Genomic DNA, 22,500 nt, shown 5'->3' with positions numbered 1-22,500 from the left:
TTCTCTCTCCATCCCTCACACCATCCCTCCCTCTCTCTCCATCCCTCACACATCCCTCTCTCTCTCTCCATTCCTCACACCATCCCTCCTTCTCTTTCTCCATCCCTCACACCATCCCTCTCTCTCTCTCTCTCTCCATCCCTCACACCATCCCTCCTTCTCTCTCTCTCTCCATCCCTCACACCATCCCTCCTTCTCTCTCTCCATCCCTCACACCATCCCCCCCCCTCTCTCTCTCTCTCTCTCTCTCTCTCTCTCCCTTCTCTCTCTCTCTCTCTCTCCATCTCTCTTTTTATCTCCATCCCCTATACAGTATAAACAGGTCATTTAGCAGAAGTAGGTCAGGTTTCTCCTCTCTCTCCATCCCTCTCCACCCCTCCCTCTCTCATCACTCTCTCTCTCCATCCCTCTCCTTCCCGCTCTCTCTCCATCTCTTCCCTCTGTTGTTGAGGAGAAAGATGCTTTGTGAATGCCTCCCATTTGACATAATGGGGTCCTTTAGTACCTCTGATGCACATGATGTATCAGAATGTCGTATTCCTGCCATTAGTGTTCGCAGCTACGAGCTAGTGCTCCATTAGGGGGATGACTGACTGGAGCTACTGTCTAGATTGTTGCTCCATTAGGGGGATGACTGACTGGAGCTACTGTCTAGATTGTTGCTCCATTAGGGGGATGACTGACTGGAGCTACTGTCTAGATTGTTGCTCCATTAGGGGGATGACTGACTGGAGCTACTGTCTAGATTGTTGCTCCATTAGGGGGATGACTGACTGGAGCTACTGTCTAGATTGTTGCTCCATTAGGGGGATGACTGACTGGAGCTACTGTCTAGATTGTTGCTCCATTAGGGGGATGACTGACTAGAGCTACTGTCTAGATTGTTGCTCCATTAGGGGGATGACTGACTGGAGCTACTGTCTAGATTGTTGCTCCATTAGGGAGATGACTGACTGGAGCTACTGTCTAGATTGTTGCTCCATTAGGGGGATGACTGACTGGAGCTACTGTCTAGATTGTTGCTCCATTAGGGGGATGACTGACTGGAGCTACTGTCTAGATTGTTGCTCCATTAGGGGGATGACTGACTGGAGCTACTGTCTAGATTGTTGCTCCATTAGGGAGATGACTGACTGGAGCTACTGTCTAGATTGTTGCTCCATTAGGGAGATGACTGACTGGAGCTACTGTCTAGATTGTTGCTCCATTAGGGAGATGACTGACTGGAGCTACTGTCTAGATTGTTGCTCCATTAGGGGGATGACTGACTGGAGCTACTGTCTAGATTGTTGCTCCATTAGGGAGATGACTGACTGGAGCTACTGTCTAGATTGTTTCTCCATTAGGGGGATGACTGACTGGAGCTACTGTCTAGATTGTTGCTCCATTAGCACCCTGCAAATAGGACCCTAACAAAGCAGAGTCATGTCAGTTCACAGCTCTCCACTGAGACTGAAGCAGACACTGAGAGGGAGAGAGAGAGAGAGAGGGGGGGGGAGAGAGGGAGAGAGGGGGGTTGTCCTCTAAAATGCATGACTAAATTGTTCTTAGTTTTGGTGTTTGGTTGACTTACAGAAGGGCTGTTTAGTTGTTCCATTGCTGTGTTCAATTGCACAAAGTAGATGTATTTAACCGTCATGTTAATTAATCGAAGAGTGTGCATGTCACAACAAAACATACATTTTTGTTGCATTGTTAGAAACCTTTTTGTGTGAACATGAATAAAACATTCCTGTTCACCTGCAACTGAATATGCCATGTAAAAACCCCAAGCTGGAATAACAATATATAACGTCTGTTATCCAACAGAGTTGTGGGGAATGTCTGTCGCTGTGGCGGCCAGTCAAGGACGTCTCAGAGGTTGATTTCACCTCTGACTCAGGGCCAACCGCATGCCGAGCTAATGCACTTTAAATAGGGCTCGTTCCACATTGCTTCCCTAGCACTGTCCTAGCGCTTAGCAGCATTTTATGGGGCCCAGCCAAGGCCAGCCAGTGGGAAGAAGTCTATTAGCCATTTTGGAGCTGACAGTGAGCTGGCTCAAACAGGCGATGCATCCTAAATGGCACCCTATTCCCTACATAGTGCACTACAAAAGGAATAGGGTGCCATTTGGGACTCTACCAGGGACCTTTTCGGGGGCCCTCGATAGATACAGGCAGATAATTTACTGTCCCATCAGGGAGGAAGAGGGAAGAGACTAGTAGTGTACACTTTGGGTATATGTTTCACTGGTATAGGCCAAGTCCTGAACTGTGTGGAGAGGATGATTTAAACTCAGAGGCTTTTAGGCATTAATTTGCTCACTGATTCCCTCGATACGCAACCGTAAGTGCTTTAAGTGACTCTTAAATTGCGGTAAATCACAAACACATCCAAATTAAGCACGTTTCTAGTCGAGACCAACAAATGTTTTGTCTTGTAGACCTTACATCTCGAGTTTTCAGTCCCTCAGTATCTCCTCTTTCCTCATCTAGCTGTAGCTTTGTTAGTGTCTTTAGAACATGGAACACAGCTAGCTGTAGCTTTGTTAGTGTCTTTAGAACATGGAACACAGCTAGCTGTAGCTTTGTTAGTGTCTTTAGAACATGGAACACAGCTAGCTGTAGCTTTGTTAGTGTCTTTAGAACATGGAACACAGCTAGCTGTAGCTTTGTTAGTGTCTTTAGAACATGGAACACAGCTAGCTGTAGCTTTGTTAGTGTTCTTTAGAACATGGAACACAGCTAGCTGTAGCTTTGTTAGTGTCTTTAGAACATGGAACACAGCTAGCTGTAGCTTTGTTAGTGTCTTTAGAACATGGAACACAGCTAGCTGTAGCTTTGTTAGTGTCTTTAGAACATGGAACACAGCTAGCTGTAGCTTTGTTAGTGTCTTTAGAACATGGAACACAGCTAGCTGTAGCTTTGTTAGTGTCTTTAGAACATGGAACACAGCTAGCTGTAGCTTTGTTAGTGTCTTTAGAACATGGAACACAGCTATCTGTAGCTTTGTTAGTGTTCTTTAGAACATGGAACACAGCTAGCTGTAGCTTTGTTAGTGTCTTTAGAACATGGAACACAGCTAGCTGTAGCTTTGTTAGTGTCTTTAGAACATGGAACACAGCTAGCTGTAGCTTTGTTAGTGTTCTTTAGAACATGGAACACAGCTAGCTGTAGCTTTGTTAGTGTCTTTAGAACATGGAACACAGCTAGCTGTAGCTTTGTTAGTGTTCTTTAGAACATGGAACACAGCTAGCTGTAGCTTTGTTAGTGTCTTTAGAACATGGAACACAGCTAGCTGTAGCTTTGTTAGTGTCTTTAGAACATGGAACACAGCTAGCTGTAGCTTTGTTAGTGTCTTTAGAACATGGAACACAGCTAGCTGTAGCTTTGTTAGTGTCTTGCTGTAGCTTTGTTAGTGTCTTTAGAACATGGAACACAGCTAGCTGTAGCTTTGTTAGTGTCTTTAGAACATGGAACACAGCTAGCTGTAGCTTTGTTAGTGTCTTTAGAACATGGAACACAGCTAGCTGTAGCTTTGTTAGTGTTCTTTAGAACATGGAACACAGCTAGCTGTAGCTTTGTTAGTGTCTTTAGAACATGGAACACAGCTAGCTGTAGCTTTGTTAGTGTCTTTAGAACATGGAACACAGCAAGCTGTAGCTTTGTTAGTGTTCTTTAGAACATGGAACACAGCTAGCTGTAGCTTTGTTAGTGTCTTTAGAACATGGAACACAGCTAGCTGTAGCTTTGTTAGTGTTCTTTAGAACATGGAACACAGCTAGCTGTAGCTTTGTTAGGGTTCTTTAGAACATCTGAAGATGTTGTGGCTCTTTTAAAGAACAAGGGGCATATGTTATGAATCCTCGTTTCTCGTCTGCTATGGAAATGCTCTCCCCAAAGTCTTGATGGGGAGTGCCGAATGTCTGTCTTCAAAGTTTCTCACCTCAGAACAGGCGCCTTAATTACTCGCCCACAGTCTGCGCTGAGCAGAGAGGGAAAAATGTTTTTGGGACAAATAAGTGGATGGCTTGATTTATTTATGACTCGCCCCAACCTCTCTCTCTCCCGCTCTGCCTATCTCTCTCTCTTTCGGTCTCTCTGTCTTTCCATCTCTCTCTCTCTCTCTCTCTCTCTCTCTCTCTCTCTCTCTCTCGCTCTCTGTGTGTCGCTCTCTCTCTCTACCTCTCTCTGCTTCGCTCTCTTTATCGGTCTCTCTCTCACTACCTCTCGATCGGTCTCTCTGTCTCTCTCTCTCTCTCTCTGTCAGTTTGGGCTTGGGAGCGGTGGGGTAGTGATAGCTAATCTTTGAAGTGCGTCTCCACGGAGTCTCCATAGCAACAGTGCTTTTGACTTATGCTGTGAACAATAAAAGGCCACTCTAAAATGTGCAGATGTCTCAAGTTTTGAGGGAGCGTGCAATTGGCATGCTGACTGCAGGAATGTCCACTAGAGCTGTTGCCAGAGAATTGAATGTTAATTTCTCTACAATAAGCCGCCTCCAACGTCGTTTTAGAGAATTTGGTAGTCCGTCCAACCGGCCTTACAACCGCAGACCACATGTAACCACTCCAGCCCAGGACCTCCACATCTGAGGAGTTTTTCTGTCTGTAATAAAGCCCTTTTGTGGGGAAAAACTCATTCTGATTGGCTGGACCTGGCTCCCAAGTGGGCTCCCAAGCCTTCCCAGGCCCACCCATGGCTGCGCCGCTGCCCCCGTCATGTGAAATCCATAGATTAGCGCCTAATGAATTTATTTAAATTGACTGATTTTACTTATATGAACTGTAACTCAGCAAAAAATATTAAATTGTTGCATGGTGCGTTTATATTTTTGTTCAGTATAATACCTAGTAATGATTATACTGCCAGAAAGATTAAAATCTAATCTTTCTGGTAAAAATAGTTGCTGAGGTGTAGTCACTTTTGAGCACACAAGCTCAAGTACACAATACTAATATGTATAATATAGTAAAAATCAAATTATAAACAACTTACTATAATATTTAACCTAACTGTAAATACATATGATCATACTTAGTGACAGTACAAAATTGGCACCATTTTGATAAAACTGATGATGGTGCATTTTCTGCCCAGCGACACACAAATCAAATCAAATTTGATTGGTCACATACACGTGTTTAGCAGATGTTATTGCGGGTGTAGCGAAATGCTTGCGCTTCTAGCTCCGACAGTGCAGTAATATCTAACAAGTAATATCTAACAATTTCACAACATATACCCTATACACACAAATCTGGTAAGTAATGGAATTTAAGAATATATACATATATGGACAAGCAATGACAGTGGCATGGACTAAGATACAGAATAATATTATAGAATAGAATGCAGTATATACAGTGAGGGAAAAAAGTATTTGATCCCCTGCTGATTTTGTACGTTTGCCCACTGACAAAGACATGATCAGTCTATAATTTTAATGGTAGGTTTATTTGAACAGTGAGAGACAGAATAACAACAAAAAAATCTAAAAAAACGCATGTCAAAAATGTTATGAATAGATTTGCATAAGTATTTGACCCCTCTGCAAAACATGACTTAGTACTTGGTGGCAAAACCCTTGTTGGCAATCACAGAGGTCAGACGTTTCTTGTAGTTGGCCACCAGGTTTGCACACATCTCAGGAGGGATTTTGTTCCACTCCTCTTTGCAGATCTTCTCCAAGTCATTAAGGTTTCAAGGCTGACGTTTAGCAACTTGAACCTTCAGCACCCTCCACAGATTTGCTATGGGATTAAGGTCTGGAGACTGGCTAGGCCACTCCAGGACCTTAATGTGCTTCTTCTTGACCCACTCCTTTGTTGCCTTGGCCGTGTGTTTTGGGTCATTTTTAATGCCCTGGCTGAGGGAAGGAGGTTCTCACCCAAGATTTGACGGTACATGGCCCCGTCCATCGTCCCTTTGATGCGGTGAAGTTGTCCTGTCCCCTTAGCAGAAAAACACCCCCAAAGCATAATGTTTCCACCTCCATGTTTGACGGTGGGGATGGTGTTCTTGGGGTCATAGGCAGCATTCCTCCTCCTCCAAACACGGCGAGTTGAGTTGATGCCAAAGAGCTCCATTTTGGTCTCATCTGACCACAACACTTTCACCCAGTTCTCCTCTGAATCATTCAGATGTTCATTGGCAAACTTCAGACGGCCCTGTATATGTGCTTTCTTGAGCAGGGGGACCTTGAGGGCGCTGCAGGATTTCAGTCCTTCACGGCGTAGTGTGTTACCAATTGTTTTCTTGGTGACTATGGTCCCAGCTGCCTTGAGATCATTAACAAGATCCTTCCGTGTAGTTCTGGGCTGATTCCTCACCGTTCTCATGATCATTGCAACTCCACGAGGTGAGGTCTTGCATGGAGCCCCAGGCCGAGGGAGATTGACAGGTCTTTTGTGTTTCTTCCATTTGCGAATAATCGCACCAACTGTTGTCACCTTCTCACCAAGCTGCTTGGCAATGGTCTTGTAGCCCATTCCAGCCGTGTGTAGTTCTACAATCTTGTCCCTGACATCCTTGGAGAGCTCTTTGGTCTTGGCCAATACTTTTTTCCCTCACTGTACATATGAGATAATATTATAGAATAGAATACAGTATATACATATGAGATGAGTAGTGCAAATTTAAAAGACGCCATTCAAAAGCCTGCTGGCTCGGTACAGCTTCAGCTTTAAGTAGGAGGTAATTTCGTCCCTCTGTGACCAGGAGAAAGTGGTCTTGTTTAAATTCTACAGAATGATTTTGTATTTTTTCCTGTTGAGAACTCTAAATCCATCTGAGAACATCAACAGTGAGATGAGACTACTGTGTTTGCTGCAATCCCTAGAGTCTCCCATTTCATATATACTGTAATATTGTAAGCGCGGGCTGCGAGGTTCACTGCCAGGGGAGTTCGGTCCTTTGTCTGGATAGGCATGAAAATGTGACGTGGCGGATGTGTTGTTGCCTACCCTCACCATCTGGGGGGCGTCCCGTCAGGAAGTCCAGGATCCAGTTTCAGAGGGAGGTGTTCAGTCCCATTGTCCTTAGCTAAGTGATAAGCTTGGAGGGCAATATGGTGTTGAACGCTGAGATGTAGTCAATGAACAGCATTCTCACTTTGTTGTTCCTTTTGTACAAGAGGGAAAGGGCGGTGTTGAGGCGGTATGCAAATAGAAATGGGATTATGTTGTTGATGTGAGTCATGACCAGCCTTTCAAAGCATTTCATGTCTACAGATGTGAGTGCTATGGGGTGATAGTCATTTAGACAGGTTACCTTGGCGTTCTTGGGCACAGGGACTATGGTGGTCTGCTTGAAACATGTAGGTATTACAGATTAGGTCAGGGAGAGGTTGAAAATGTAAGTGAAGACACTTGCCAGCTGGTCAGCGCATGCTCTGAGTACGCGTCCTGGTAATCCGTCTGGCCCTGCGGCCTTGTGAATGTTAACAGTCGTGCGGAACAGCTGGTGCTCTCACGCATGGTTCAGTGTTGCTTGCCTCAAAGCAAGCATAGAAGGCATTTAGCTCGTCTAGTAGGCTCACGTCACTGGGTAGCTCGCGGCTGGATTACCCTTTGTAATCCGTGATAGTTTGCGAGCTCTGCCACATCTGACGAGCGTCAGAGCCGAAGTAGTAGGATTCGATCTGTATTGTCGCTTTGCCTGTTTGATGGTTCGTCGGAGGGCATAGCGGGAATTCTTAGAAGCGTCCGGATTAGTGTCCTGCTTCTTGAAAGCGGCAGCTCTAGCCTTTAGCTCAGTGGGGATGTTGCCTGTAATCTATGGCTTCTGGTTGGAATATGTACATACAGTCACTGTGGGGAGGACGTCATCGATGCACTTATTAATGAAGCCGGTGACTGATGTGGTAAATGCCATCGGATGAGTCCCAGAACATATTCCAGTCTGTGCTAGTGAAACAGTCCAGTAGCTTACCATCCACTTCATCAGACCACTTTCGTATTGTTCATCAGACCACTTTCGTATTGAGCGTGTCACTGGTACTTCCTGAGTTTTTTCACCTCTAGTTAGTGACATGCTGGTAGAAATGAGGTAAGACGTATTTGAGTTTCCCTGCATTAAAGTCACCGGCCTCTATGGCCCTATACAGCTCATTGAGTGCAGTCTTAGTGCCAGCATCGGTTTGTGGTGGTAAATAGACAGCTACGAAAAATATAGATGAGTTGCTGTGACTGTTAGTTAAAGGGAAGACTACAAACAAGCATGCTCCCAGTTGATGTAAGATGCCGCCTAGGCTTAACTCCACCCTGCCTCCATCACTATCACCTTCTTCATGTGTGTCTGCCTCGCCTCCATTGATTCTCGATCAATGACTGCGATAGTATCACCCCATTGTCATGAGCTCAGACTGATAGTGTAACAATCCATGTCTGTCTGTCTGTCTGTCTGTCTGTCTGTCTGTCTGTCTGTCTGTCTGTCTGTCTGTCTGTCTGTCTGTCTGTCTGTCTGTCTGTCTGTCTGTCTGTCCCCAACAGAAAGCGTACTGTGGCCACTGCAGTGAAAGGATATGGGGGCTGGGGACGCAGGGCTACAAGTGTATCAACTGCAAACTGCTGGTCCATAAGCGCTGTCACAAACTCGTTCCTCTGACCTGCCAAAGGCATATGGTGAGTACCATAGAAATAGAATCTCATTCTAGTTCTGTGCTGAGTACTCTGGCCAATCCGTCATGTCAAAGCATCGGAAGAACGTATTACATGGACACTTCACATACTGCAGTGCAAAAGGCTTTTTAGAGCATTTAGAGTCTTCATAAGCGCTTCATAGATACTTCATAAACTTAAGTGAATGTCTGAATGAATGATTTGGGAGGGCGAATGAGTAATATTTAACTGCTTTAGGTTGCAAATTTTTTTTGCATTTGAACAATTCAACTTGTTTAGAGTAAAAGATCAAGGTGATCAATTAAATTATTCACAAGTCTAAATTAAACATTACTATTGATGTTCTAATGTGTATTTGTAACATAATGAATGCTGTTCTGCCCCGAGCGGGGATCGAACTAGCAACCTTCTGCACAACACATACTGTATATAACTCAAAAAGCCAACTACCGTAGCCAACAGAGCAAAATACTGGTCTGTCATTTCATGAGAAACAGTTCGCAATGTACTCCAGCCAACATGCCACGGGCAAGTTTCAAACCCACTACGTCTCAAATGGCACCCTTTTCCCTATGTAGTGCACTACTTTTGACCAGGGCCCATAGGCAATATGGTGTCATTTGAGACACACACATACTGTAGTGTATACTGAAACATCACGTGGTTGATCTCTAGTTACAGACTGCTAACAAACAGAAAGAAGCTAAGGGGTCCTTGCAATCAGCCCATTTGGCATTACGATTAGAGCTAGCCTCAATATGAAAGCCTGTGGACGTTCTTGTCAGGGACAAGCTAAAAGAAGGTGGAGGGTTCTGTGTCTGCACCACATACTCTTATGACTGGTGTCCCCCAGGGCTTGGTTCTAGGCCCTCTCCTCTTCTCTCTATACACCAAGTCATTCAGCTTCGTCATATCCTTACATGGTCTCTCCTGTCATTGCTATGTGGATGACACTCAACTGCTTTTCTCCTTCCCCCCCTTCTGACACCCAGGCGGCGACACGCATCTCTGCGTGCCCGGCAGATATCTCAGCTTGGATGTCGGCCCACCACCTCAAGCTCAACCTCGACAAGACGGAGCTGCTCTTCCTCCCGTGGAATGCCTGCCCGCTCAAAGACCTCTCCATCACGGTTGACAACTCCACGTGTCCCCCCTCCCAGAGTGCAAAGAACCTTGGCGTGACTCTGGACAACATGCTGTCATTCTCTGCAAACATCAAAGCAGTAACTCGCTCCTGCAGGTTCATGCTCTACAACATCCGTAGAGTACGGCCCTACCTCACACAGGAAGCAGCGCAGGGCCTAGTCCAGGCACTTGTCATCGCCCATCTGGACTACTGCAACTCGCTGTTGGCTGGGCTCCCCACTTGTGCCATCAAACCCCTGCAACTTATCCAGAACTCAGCCTTCCCAAGTTCTCCCAAGTCACCCCACTTCTCCGCACACTCCACGAAGCTCTCATCCACTACAAGACCATGGTACTTGCCTACGATCGAGGAACTGCCCCCTCCCCCCTATCTTAAGATAAATGCACTAACTGTAAATCGCTCTGGATAAGAGCGTCTGCTAAATGACTAACATGTAAATGTAAAGATGGGTATCTAAGCCGTTAGCCCTACAATAGGCACGTTCAAACAGAGGCGGAGAATCGAAACCGAAAGCCAATAATTTTCACTGGTGCCCACTTAGGGTAGTGTCATTTCAGCCAAATTATATACAAAATAACAAATTAAATCCTAAATATCAATTTTAAATAATAGCGTATGCTAGCAATGCTAGCACTGTAAATTAACTTACTCTGCATAATTTGCGCTTCTGAAGAGGTATGGAAGGGGTGGTTGTTTTTGAAAAATCTACGTCTAGTGACAGCCAATCAGAACAACGTGAGCGAGGCCTGGAATCCAGGGCTAGACTACAGCAAACCTGGTGCCGAAAACCCAGTTCAATAGTCAGATGTAATAATAGGCTGTTTTCTTTAATGTAATCTGACGATGCTCTATCAACAAACACTTTGATCCCCTTTGAAAAGACAATGCCTCATGGTTAGAACCGCATTAAAATTATGTATATAAGTGCTTTGTCGCGAGAAATATGCAGACTTCTCAACTTTTGTGGTCTTTTATTTTGTTGAAAAGATACCTCCATGTGCCTAAGATGTCTATCAACGTAGAACCTCTTTAAAACGGAAGCCTCTTCTTCCCAGTGTCTCCAAGGACCTAGTCATGATTTGTTTGATACTCTTTGGCAGCCTCAAAACCATGTTGCGGCTATTTGCCTGTCTTCTCTTGGCAGGATCCAGTCATGCCATCACAGGAGCCCCCTTTAGATGAGAAGAGTGAAGAGGTGGACCTCCCCCCTGAAGACACAGAGGATACAGATGGAAGTCAGTTCCTATCAAATATTGTTTCTTTCAATATAGACATAACGTGAGAAGTAGGATTCTTGCCGTCTCAGTCTTGGTCTCAGTGCACTGGGTTTGAGTCTGGGCCTGTATGCAAAAAGCATAGTATGGGGGAGGGGTGCTGATCTTTCTCATTCATTATGAAAACGTAAAACTGATCCTAGATCAGCACTCCTGCCCCGAAAACACTTTGTGAATACTCATTTCAAAGGCTTTAAAGACACTATTCAATCAAAACCGATAACTAGATTTCCAGGTTTGTAAAAAAAGAAACAAAGAAAAGAACTCATGTTTGAATCAGCATGTTGTTTACAGACTGGTCCGAACGTTTACTTTCAATGCACTATTCTGCACAGCGCAATTTTACAAATATGAATTGAAGTCGGCCATTGTCTTTCCAAGTGTGTGGTTTTTCTGCCAGAATCAGCACCTTGAACCAGATGCACTGCTGTGCACAGGGCCTTCACCTCTCTTTGTGCACTGGTTCTGTCCAGTCCAGTATAGTCTAGTACTGTACAGTCCACTACAGTATAGTCCAGTACAGTATATTGATAGTACAGTATAGTCCAGTATAGTATAGTAACACTACTCACCAGTGACACCAGTGACCAGTAGGCTAACCTACTTGGGCAGAGGCAGCTCACTCTGCAGATCATGGTGCCCTCTGCTGGCCACAAGGGTGAACTACATGTCCCACAATGCTCCCTTGATTATGGGAGAATCTCAATTGCATTTCCTTGATTCCCCGCGCCCTCTCTCCCGCCTACTTCTTAAAACCCATTGGATGAGGTCAGAGGTCCCTTCCCTCTGATCTTCTCATCCAATGGGTTTTGAGAAGGAGGCGAGGAGAGAGGACTCAAGAAATCAAGGAAATGCAATTGAGATTCTCCCATGGACTCTTTCTCAATGAATCTTTCCTCGATTCCTTGTATCCTCTCTCCTTGTCTCCTCCTCAAAATAATTTTCAACCTTTTCCTTCCAATATGGTTGAGGAGGCGAGGAGAAAGGATGCAAGGAATCACGGAAAGATGAATTGAGATGGAGCCATGGATTCTTGAGGAGTAGCCTGGTTGGTCCTCTGTAGATCAGTTGGTAGAGCATGGCGCTTGCAACTCCAGGATAGTCGGTTTGATTCCCGGGACCACCCATACGTAAAATGTATGCACGCATGACTGTAAGTGGCTTTGGATAAAAACATCTGCTAAATAGCATATTATACTGTATATTATTAAATGGAGATGGCTTTAGACAAAAGATCCTTAGGTTTTTAATGCCCAGTCCTCACTGCATAGAACCTTCCATCACAACTCAGGTAACAAGTTGTTTCTCTCTTCAGTAACTTTCCTACCACACAGTCGCCAAGTGGACAAAGTGGAAAAGGACTCAAAGGTGAGTTTATTCAGACACACAAAGTCAATCAGTCAGTCATGCATTCTATTATGATATGGACATATGGAGTGTTCTGGTATTCTAGAATGTCAAATATTATATTCTGTTTGTAGAACACAGAACACAGAACAGGCAGCCCATACTACACTTAAGAAAAATATAAACGCAACATGTAAAGTGTTGGTCCCAAGTTTCATTAGCTGAAATAAAAGATCCCAGAAATGTTCCATACGCACAAAAATATAATTTATCTGAAATGTTGGGCACAAGTTAGTTTACATCCCTGTTAGTGAGTATTTCTCCTTTGCCAAGATAATCTATCCACCTGACCGGTGTGGCATATTAACTTGCTGATTAATCAGCATGATCATTACACAGGTGCACCTTATGCTGGGGACAATAAAAGGCCACTCTAAAATGTGCAGTTTTGTCACACAACACAATGCCACAGAGTGCAATTGGCATGCTGACTGCAGGAATGTCCTCCAGAGTTGTTGCCAGAGAATTGAATGTACATTTCTCTACCATAAGCCGCCTCCAACGTCGTTTTAGAGAATTTGGCAGTACGTCCAACCGGCCTCACAACCGCAGACCACATGTAACCACACCAGCCCAGGACCTCCACATCCGGCTTCTTCACCTGCGGGAGCGTCTGAGACCAGCCACCCGGACAGCTGATGAAACTGAGGAGTATTTCTGTCTGTAATAAAGCCCTTTGTGGGGAGAAACTCATTCTGATTGGCTGGGCCTGGCTCCCCAGTGGGTGGGCCTGTGCCCAGTCTTGTGAAATCCATAGATTAGGGCCTAATGAATTTATTTAAATTGACTGATTTCCTTATATGAACTGTAACTCAGTAAAGTCGTTGAAATCATTGCATGTTGCGTTTATATTTTTGTTCAGTACATTTTATTGGATTTTCTCACACAAAAATGTCACACAGGTTCTTATATTCGTATCTTTTCAACACCTTATAATATAAGATGTTTTTATAATATGTTAGTATTGTATTTACATGTCCATGATTCCAGCTCTATGTCTATAACCATAAGGTTTTCCTGCAAGCCTGGCGAAAACCTTCGGATCGAAAACGTTGCACTTTTAATAAACAACAGGGGCATTCAACAGTGTGCTGGTATCTGGCTCTTTTATAACATTTATTTCCCATCCAAACCCCCCTTACAGGACATCAAAGCGGTGGTGGACGGGATCGACGGCATCAAGATCTCCCAGGAGATGACGCTGGGCCTGGGGGACTTCGACCTGATCCGGGTGATCGGCCGCGGCAGCTACGCCAAGGTGCTGCTGGTGCGACTCAAGAAGAATGAACAGATATACGCCATGAAGGTGGTCAAGAAGGAACTGGTTCATGACGACGAGGTGAGAGGGAGGGAGGGAGGGAGGGAAGGGGGAGGAGGAGAGAGAGGGAGGGGGGAGGAGGAGAGAGAGGGAGGGGGAGGAGGAGAGAGAGGGAAGGGGGAGGAGGAGAGAGAGGGAAGGGGGAGGAGGAGAGAGAGGAAGGGGGAGGAGGAGAGAGAAAGAGAGAGGTAAAAAGAGGAGAGGATCTGGAGTAGAGGGAGGGTCCATGGAAGCGGGAGATTAAATGAGAAAAACAAGAGAAAAGAGAACTGGAAAAAACATGAGGAGGTGTGATGGAGGGATGAGGAAGACAGAAAGTTATTGTAAAGTAAATTGGCCTTAACGAGGAAAATTAGGAGTCAAATGGATATAAAGACAGGGAGAAGAACTGAGGAAATACGTAAGGAGTGTAGAGGGAAGATTAAATAAAAAACGGAGGTTGATGAGTTTGAAGAATTATTGAGCGATATTTTAGTTTCCACCTCTAGGTGGAGCTATGGCGTTACTATTATGCCTAGCACACATCTGACCGAACTACTACAGAGGGCGAGGACAGGTGTTTGTGATTTGATTATCCTCTAATCATAGAGAGAGAAGCCTCTCTTGGCTCGTAAATATTTGAGCTCTTCAAGTTTCAATGTATAACTCAGAGACAGACAACACTTCAACCAATTATTCTTGTGGAGAAGACCATTCCTTCTAAAGCATTTTACATGTTAGGCATTTAGTAGACGCTCTTATCCAGAGCAACTTATAGTAGTGAGTACATACATTTTCGTACTGGGCCCCTGTGAGAATCGAACCCACAACCCTGGCTTAGCAAGCGCCATGCTCTACCAACTGAGCCACACGGGACCAGTCAACACTCAACATGCTGTTAAAGGGGCAATACAGGATTGGTACATAAAGTGGTTACATTTCTCCTGCCCCATCCCTCAACCGTTTACCAAAAGCAGTGGCGGGGTGGCTGCTTTGTTTGCCCTTTTCATGGAATTATGTCTGTGTTATCTTACACCGTACGGCCCGTTCAGTGATTTTATAGATCTCTCATTATCGATCTCTCTTTATATATCTCTCATTATCGATCTCTCTTTATATATCTCTAATTATAGATCTCTCCCAATGTTTTTAGTGGGGATCACACCGTAACGATTCTATATATTTATGAATGCATATACAATATGTGGTTACATTTTATTTGTCATATGCTTCGTAAACAACAGGTGTAGATAACAGCACAGTGCCAGGCTTAGCCAAACAAAGCCTGGCCCAGATGTCAGACAGACGTCAGAGACAGACAGACAGACAGACGGACGGATGGGTGTGTTTACATATTAAAACCTTTTACTGCAGTGGGCTAAATCAGGGTCACACAGTGTGTTTCTTGGTAGTTAAAAACAAATCTACTTTGAAACAAAAGTATACACCTCACACACATGGTTATGGTCTTTAAAAAAGAAGACACCTGTACCATGTCAGATATAGAGTTGAAATGTATTACGTTTTGAGTTTGCATCCCAATATTACACTTTATATACATCACAGAAGACTGAAATATAACAAAACCGTTTGACATAAAAACACCAGATTTTCGGCTGTTTTTTTTAAAGGATGTTTATTATGAAAAATATTAATAACATTCTACCCATGATGCCACTAGAGGGCGATTTGGTCATTTGACTGCAGGAAAGGGTTTAAAGGGGTCACTGCTGGCCATGTTTTGGGCCTGATGAGGAATGGGAGGGTATTTTAGGAGACAGTACCTGGCCTGGGTTCAGCCTAGTCAGTCCCTGGGAGTCAGTCCCTGGCCTGGGTTCAGCCTAGACAGTCCCTGGCCTGGGGTCAGCCTAGTCAGTCCCTGGGAGTCAGTCCCTGGCCTTGGTTCAGCCCAGTCAGTCCCTGGGAGTCAGTCCCTGGCCTTGGTTCAGCTTAGTCAGTCCCTGGGAGTCAGTCCCTGGCCTGGGTTCAGCCTAGACAGTCCCTGGCCTGGGGTCAGCCTAGTCAGTCCCTGGGAGTCAGTCCCTGGCCTGGGTTCAGCCTAGACAGTCCCTGGCCTGGGGTCAGCCTAGTCAGCCCCTCGGCTTGGTGCTCTGTCCCTTTCAGGGCAGCCAAGGCTACCAGCCAAGGCAGCCAAGGCCCAGCTTTAAGAAAGAAGCAGCAAAATGGCCGCCCAGCCAAAGCCAGACAGGTTGCTATCATAGATATAGAACCTAGAGGGTGCGCCTCCAATCTTTGCCATTGATCCATAGAGATGTAAAGAGGGCACACTGCCGATTGCCATTGATAGCTTCTGTGACAACAAGGCCAGAACCACTGAAGGCTAGCTCCATTTTAAAGTAGTGAATTATGTATTTGTTCTTTGTGTATTTCTATGAGTTGATTGACAGTTGGTAAACAACAGGGATAAAGCCATAGAGATGGATAGATAGTGGAGAGACCCACCCACCCAAACACTAGACCCACCCACCCAAACACTTTCAGAAGAGAAAGTATAAGGTCACGTCCTGGAAAAGCAACAGATGTCTGTCTTCATCTGTGACTTCCCAGTGCAATCACAGCTAGAGCTCTGTAATCTTCTTACCGTCTGTTGGCACTGGCCTGGGCTTGCCAATTAATTGCTCTCTGACCTCCAGGGGACCCCATTGATTTTGTTAGTCACTCTCACTCAGATATCATATTAACATAAATCATGGCAAAATGTGTAGAATTGCTGAAAATTAGCTTTAAAACTGCAAAGATTTCTCTCCACCCCATTGCAAAAATTGGTAGAATTGCAGGAAATTAGCTGCAAAACGGCCCCAAAAAAATCCATGCCCCATGGTAAAATGTGTAGAATTGCAGGAAATTAACATTAAAACCAGATTTTTTTCTCTACGCTCTAAAAAATGTTGCCCGCAGGGTGGGGGGTCCCCCAACCAAATCTCGCTAATGGGTCTCAAAAGGGTACATGTGTTCATGAGCTTGGGTCCCAGGAAAACACTGAATTTCTCATTTGTGTCCCAGGCTGAAAAAATTGAAGAACCCCTGGGTTAAAGGGCTGTTTGAGGAACTTAGAGTGGAGCTCCTCATTTTACCTGTTACATCTAGGTGGCAATTGTGTGATTTGGACGTTGTTTATTTGACATGCATGAATGTTTTAGTGTGATGTTCATACATACTGTCCTTCTTTTTACTTCTTCATTTGCCAGAGGAAGAGAAAACATAAGGTGCCTCTTTCTCTAACTAGTGGTCCTATTTGTGATTGGCCCCCTTAGTTCTCCCTTATTCCTTAGCATTAGATTATAGTCCAGTTGTACTATCAAGTAATGACCTGAAATGAATGCCGTAGCATGTACACACTGAAACGTTCCTTCAACTGTGTATTTTTGAGATACTTATTCATCCCATATTTTCCATGTATGTCTGTGTTCCATTTCTTCTGTTTTATGCCTTCTATTTTATTCATTGGAAAGTAGACAGTTTAAGTCATCAGTAGGGTAACTACTATCTACGTCATAACCTAAATTGGATACATTTTCTAGTCAATTTACTCAGTCTTTCCTTGTTCATTTAAAGGTAGTCTAATCTAAAGGGTTGATACCAGTACGGCAGAAATCCATTGGGTGGAATATAGTGGCTTAGAGAAAATAATGTTATTGTACATGTATTGTACTGAGCAATGAGAAATTAAGAAAATGGCTGCTTTGTGTTGTGATGTCCTCTGGGGAACTGAGTTGACAGCACAGATACATGAAAGGCAGAGCAGGTAGTCTGTCTGCTATGACATGATTCTGCTACTGTATGGATACAAACAATGGTTGCTAATGTGTTGTCTTCTCAACTCTCTCTCTCTCTCTCTCCCTCCCCCGCTCTTTCTTTCTTTCTCTCTCTCTCTCTCTCTCCCTCTTTCTTTCTCCTCTCTCTCTCTCTCTCTCTCTCTCTCTCTCTCTCCCTCCCCCGCTCTTTCTTTCTTTCTCTCTCTCTCTCTCTCTCTCTCTCTCTCTCTCTCTCTCTCTCTCTCTCTCTCTCTCTCTCTCTCTCTCTCTCTCTCTCCCTCCCCCGCTCTTTCTTTCTCTCTCTCTCTCTCTCCCTCTTTCTTTCTCTCGCGCTCTCTCTCTCTCTCCCTCCCCCGCTCTCTCTCTCTCTCTCTCTCTCTCTCTCTCTCTCTCTCTCTCTCTCTCTCTCTCTCTCTCTCTCTCTCCCTCTCTCACTGATTCTCTCCCTCTCTCACTGATTCTCTCCGTTTCCCCCTCTCTCGCTGATTCTCTCTGTTTCCCCAACAGGACATCGACTGGGTGCAGACAGAGAAGCATGTGTTTGAGCAGGCGTCTACCAATCCGTTTTTAGTGGGCCTTCACTCCTGCTTTCAGACAGAGAGCCGGTAAGAGGCAGACAGAGTGTATGTCCCAAATGACACCCTATTCCCTATTTAGTGCACTACTTTTGACCAGAACCCTATGGGCCTTGGTCAAGAGTAGTGCACTATGTAGGAAATAGGGTGCCATTTGGGACGAGCCCAGATTCCAACATGTTGCTTTTTTACATTGAGAATGTGTTCTGAATGACATACCGTGGCTAAATAAAGGTAAAATGTATACATATTTCTGTAGTCGTCCCACTGGCCTTGGAACTAGGCAACTTAATCGCTCACCATTAGACCTCTGTTCATTTTCAGTGTGAAGTAAGAAACTACGGAGCTGTGGCTTCTGTGAATAGTGACGCATTCAATGTCAGACTTCTCATTGTAACTTAAAGAAATGTACAGTGGTAGTCAATTAGAGGTAGGCCATGAGAGTGTTTACCGGAAGACCATGAACCATGACCAGTAAAACCAAGCACAATGTTAAGAGGCATTGGGGACAGTCATTTTTACCCAGGCTTTTTTTACTGGGGGTTTTTAGCTCAAAAATTACTTTTGTGTAAATAATTCACCAAGTTTCACGAAGACATTGATTGTTACAAAGAACTTAAGCAAGATAAATTATAATTCAATTGAATTGGCATTCAATTTCCATGCAGCCTCCCCTTGTACAATGACAATACTTGACTATTATTTGGGAAAATGGCAATCTTGGTGCAAGGGCCACAGGCTACGTTCGACCTTCAAACTCCATACTCCCAAGGCTGTTTGTTTCCGAATGTCTTCTCCTTCCCTGTTATTCCGATTATAGGTTATTTCTCGTGATCGAGTACGTCAACGGAGGGGATCTGATGTTTCATATGCAACGGCAACGGAAACTACCAGAAGAACATGCGAGGTAAACAAACAAACAGACATCCTCCTCCAGTTCCTCCGGTACTTCAACAGCATACGGATAGAACCCGTCAATCAACCCTCATGGCTCTCTGCCATTTCCGCTATAAACTTATCAAATCAAATTTTATTTGCCACATGCGCCGAATACAACAGGTGTAGACATTACAGTGAAATGTTACTTAGCACTTAACCAACAATGCAGTTTTTAAGTAAAAAAAAAGCTAATAATTAAAGAGCAGCAGTAAAATAAAATAACAGTAGGGAGGCTATATACAGGGGGTACCGGTGCAGAGTCCATTTGTTTTGAGGAGGAATAGGCCCTATTAGCATCCCAACATGATGGGCACATCGGTGAAGTGGATGAAGTTGGCGGTATCGCCGTATTCTCAAGTCCCAATCTCTCAGTTCGTCGCCACCGTCCTCTCTCTCTCAGTTCGTCGCCACCGTCCTCTCTCTCTCTCTCTCTCTCTCTCTCTCTCTCTCTCTCTCTCTCTCTCTCTCTCTCTCTCTCTCTCTCTCTCTCTCTATTGCACATGGAATTTAACAAAGTGAGGGACAAGGAGAGGCCGAGACACTTCCTGAAATAGCATCGCTGAAGCTGTACGATGACACGCAAGCAGGCAGCCCTCATAATTGGATTTCGGTTAAGTTGACGTGGGGCTTGTTTTTTTCTCGTACAGAGAGTGCTGTTCAGGGAGAAACTGGCCTGGAACAGAAACAGCCTGTGATTAGTAGATTGGCACTATTTTGGGGCGGCTGCTGCAAAACCACTTTGATTTACTTTACTATATCTTAGGATCTCCTGTTTTGTTCCTATTTTTTTTTCCGGATAAAGCTACTCTCCGTTTGACAGTCTGTTAGCGTTTCCGTGGAAGGGCAAGTCGAACAAAATTCTCCTGACGTGCTCTTTTGAAGAAAAAAATGATCATTACGTTGGCAAAATATAATTAGCGCTCATAATTCATTGTGCCTGTCTATGTAGTTTCTCGGAGCACGCTGGTGATAAACTTGGATCAAAGGCAGGATATTTTAGAGAGGCAAGGGCCCCCACTGGCTCTCCATCTGTATGCAGTGGGCCCCAGCCCCGTCCATGCACAGCGGCATGGTTATCACCGATAATGATGGTACATATTCATGAGGCATGCTCTGAGAGGTCCCTGGGTGGGTTCCCCTGAGGGGGACGATGGTGGAGGTGGTGATGGTGGAGCTGACAAGATGAATGCACAACACCCAACACGCAACACTGCTCAGTGAAGCGCTGCTCTCTCTCAGTGCACTCTTTCTCTCTCTTTCTCTCTCTCTCTCTCTCTCTCTCTCTCGCTCTCTCTGTGCCCTCTCTCTCGCTCCCTCTCTCTCTCTATGTGCCCTCTCTCTTTCAATTTCAATTCAATTTCAATTCAATTTAAGGGCTTTATTGGCATGGGAAACATATGTTAACATTGCCAAAGCAAGTGAAGTAGATAGTAAACATTACACTCAGAAGTTCCAAAAGAATAAAGACATTTCAAATGTCATATTATGTCTATATACAGTGTTGTAACAATGTGCAAATAGTTAAAGTACAAATGGGAAAATAAATAAACATAAATATGGGTTGTATTTACAATGGTGTTTGTTCTTCACTGGTTGCCCTTTTCTTGTGTCAAAAGGTCACAAATATTGCTGCTGTGATGGCACACTGTGATTTTTCACCCAGTAGATAAGGGAGTTTATCAAAATTGGGTTTGTTTTCAAATTCTTTGTGGATCTGTGTTATCTGAGGGAAATATGTGTCTCTAATATGGTCACACATTTGGCAGGAGGTTAGGAAGTGCAGCTCAGTTTCCACCTCATTTTGTGGGCAGTGTGCATATAGCCTGTCTTCTCTTGAGAGCCAGGTCTGCCTACGGCGGTCTTTCTCAATAGCAAGGCTATGCTCACTGAGTCTGTATATAGTCAAAGCTTTCCTTAAGTTTGGGTCAGTCACAGTGGTCAGGTATTCTGCCACTGTGAACTCTCTGTTTAGGGCCAAATAGCATTCTAGTTTGCTCTGTTTTTTTGTTAATTCTTTCCAATGTGTCAAGTAATTCTCTTTTTGTTTTCTCATGATTTGGTTGTATCTAATTGTGTTGTTGTTGTTGTTGTCCTGGGGCTCTATGGGGTCTGTTTGTGTTTGTGAACAGAGCCCCAGGACCATCTTACTTAGGGGACTCTTCTCCAAGTTTATCTCTCTGTAGGTGATGGCTTTGTTATGGAAGATTTGGGAATCGCTTCCTTTTAAGTGGTTATAGAATTTAACGGCTCTTTTCTGGATTTTGATAAGTAGCGGATATTTTTGCAGAATTCTGCATGCAGAGTCTCAATTTGGTGTTTGTCCCATTTTGTGAATTATTGGTTGGTGAGCGGACCCCAGACCTCACAACCATAAAGGGCAATGGGTTCTATTACTGATTCAAGTATTTTTATCCAGATCCTAATTGGTATGTCACATTTTATGTTCCTTTTGATGGCAGAGAAGGCCCTTCTTGCCTTGTCTCTCAGATCGTTCACAGCTTTGTGGAAGTTACCTGTGGCGCTGATGTTTAGGCCGAGGAATGTATAGTTTTTTGTGTGCTCTAGGGCAACAGTGTCTAGATGGAATTTGTATTTGTGTTCCTGGCAACTGGACCTTTTTTGGAACACCATTATTTTTGTCTTACTGAGATTTACTGTCACGGCCCAGGTCTGACAGAATCTGTGCAGAAGATCTAGGTGCTGCTGTAGGCCCTGCTTAATTGGTGACAGAAGCACCAGATCATCAGCAAACAGTAGAGATTTGACTTCAGATTCTAGTAGGGTGAGGCCGGGTGCTGCAGACTATTCTAGTGCCCTCGCCAATTCGTTGATTTATATGTTGAAGAGGGTGGGGCTTAAACTGCATCCCTGTCTCACCCCACGGCCCTGTGGAAAGAAATGTGTGTGTTTTTTGCCAATTTTAACCACACACTTGTTGTTTGTGTACATGGATTTTATAATGTTGTATGTTTTTCCCCCAACCCCACTTTCCATTAATTTGTATAGCAGACCCTCATGCCAAATTGAGTCAAAACTTTTTTTGAAATCAACAAAGCATGAGAAGACCTTGCCTTTGTTTAGTTTGTTTGTCAATTAGGGTGTGCAGGGTGAATACGTGGTCTGTCGTATGGTAATTTGGTAAAAAAAACAATTTGACATTTGCTCAGCACATTGTTTTCACTGAGGAAATTAGCTAGTCTGCTGTTAATGATACTGCAGAGGATTTTCCCAAGGTTGCTGTTGACGCATATCCCACGCTAGTTATTGGGGTCAAATTTGTCTCCACTTTTGTGGATTGGGGTGATCAGTCCTTGGTTCCAAATATTGGGGAATATGCCAGAGCTAAGGATGATGTTAAAGAGTTTTATAGCCAATTGGAATTTGTGGTCTGTGTATTTTATCATTTCATTGAGGATACCATCAACCCCACAGGCCTTTTTGGGTTGGAGGGTTTGTATTTTGTCCTGTAGTTCATTCAATGTA

General features: G+C 44.3%; 1 protein-coding gene across 1 annotated transcript in view; it reads left to right on the top strand.

Moving 5' to 3' along the window:
- The window catches only part of LOC311118050 (protein kinase C zeta type-like), a gene marked incomplete at its 3' end in the record, with an annotated part of 64,787 nt that overhangs the window by 14,200 nt on the left and 28,087 nt on the right, over positions 1 to 22,500 (top strand). The window contains exons 3-8 of the mRNA XM_084192925.1: positions 8,474 to 8,605; positions 10,894 to 10,984; positions 12,339 to 12,391; positions 13,575 to 13,769; positions 18,011 to 18,108; positions 18,899 to 18,985. Of these exons, the coding sequence (XP_084049051.1) occupies positions 8,474 to 8,605; positions 10,894 to 10,984; positions 12,339 to 12,391; positions 13,575 to 13,769; positions 18,011 to 18,108; positions 18,899 to 18,985 (656 nt within the window). The remainder of the gene's footprint in view (positions 1 to 8,473; positions 8,606 to 10,893; positions 10,985 to 12,338; positions 12,392 to 13,574; positions 13,770 to 18,010; positions 18,109 to 18,898; positions 18,986 to 22,500) is intronic.

Source organism: Coregonus lavaretus, assembly GCF_964263955.1.
Source record: "Coregonus lavaretus genome assembly, contig: HAP1_SCAFFOLD_3004, whole genome shotgun sequence".
Classification (NCBI taxonomy): Eukaryota; Metazoa; Chordata; class Actinopteri; order Salmoniformes; family Salmonidae; genus Coregonus; species Coregonus lavaretus.
Note: the sequence above shows the minus strand (reverse complement) of the source record. Positions and strands in the feature narration are given on the sequence as shown.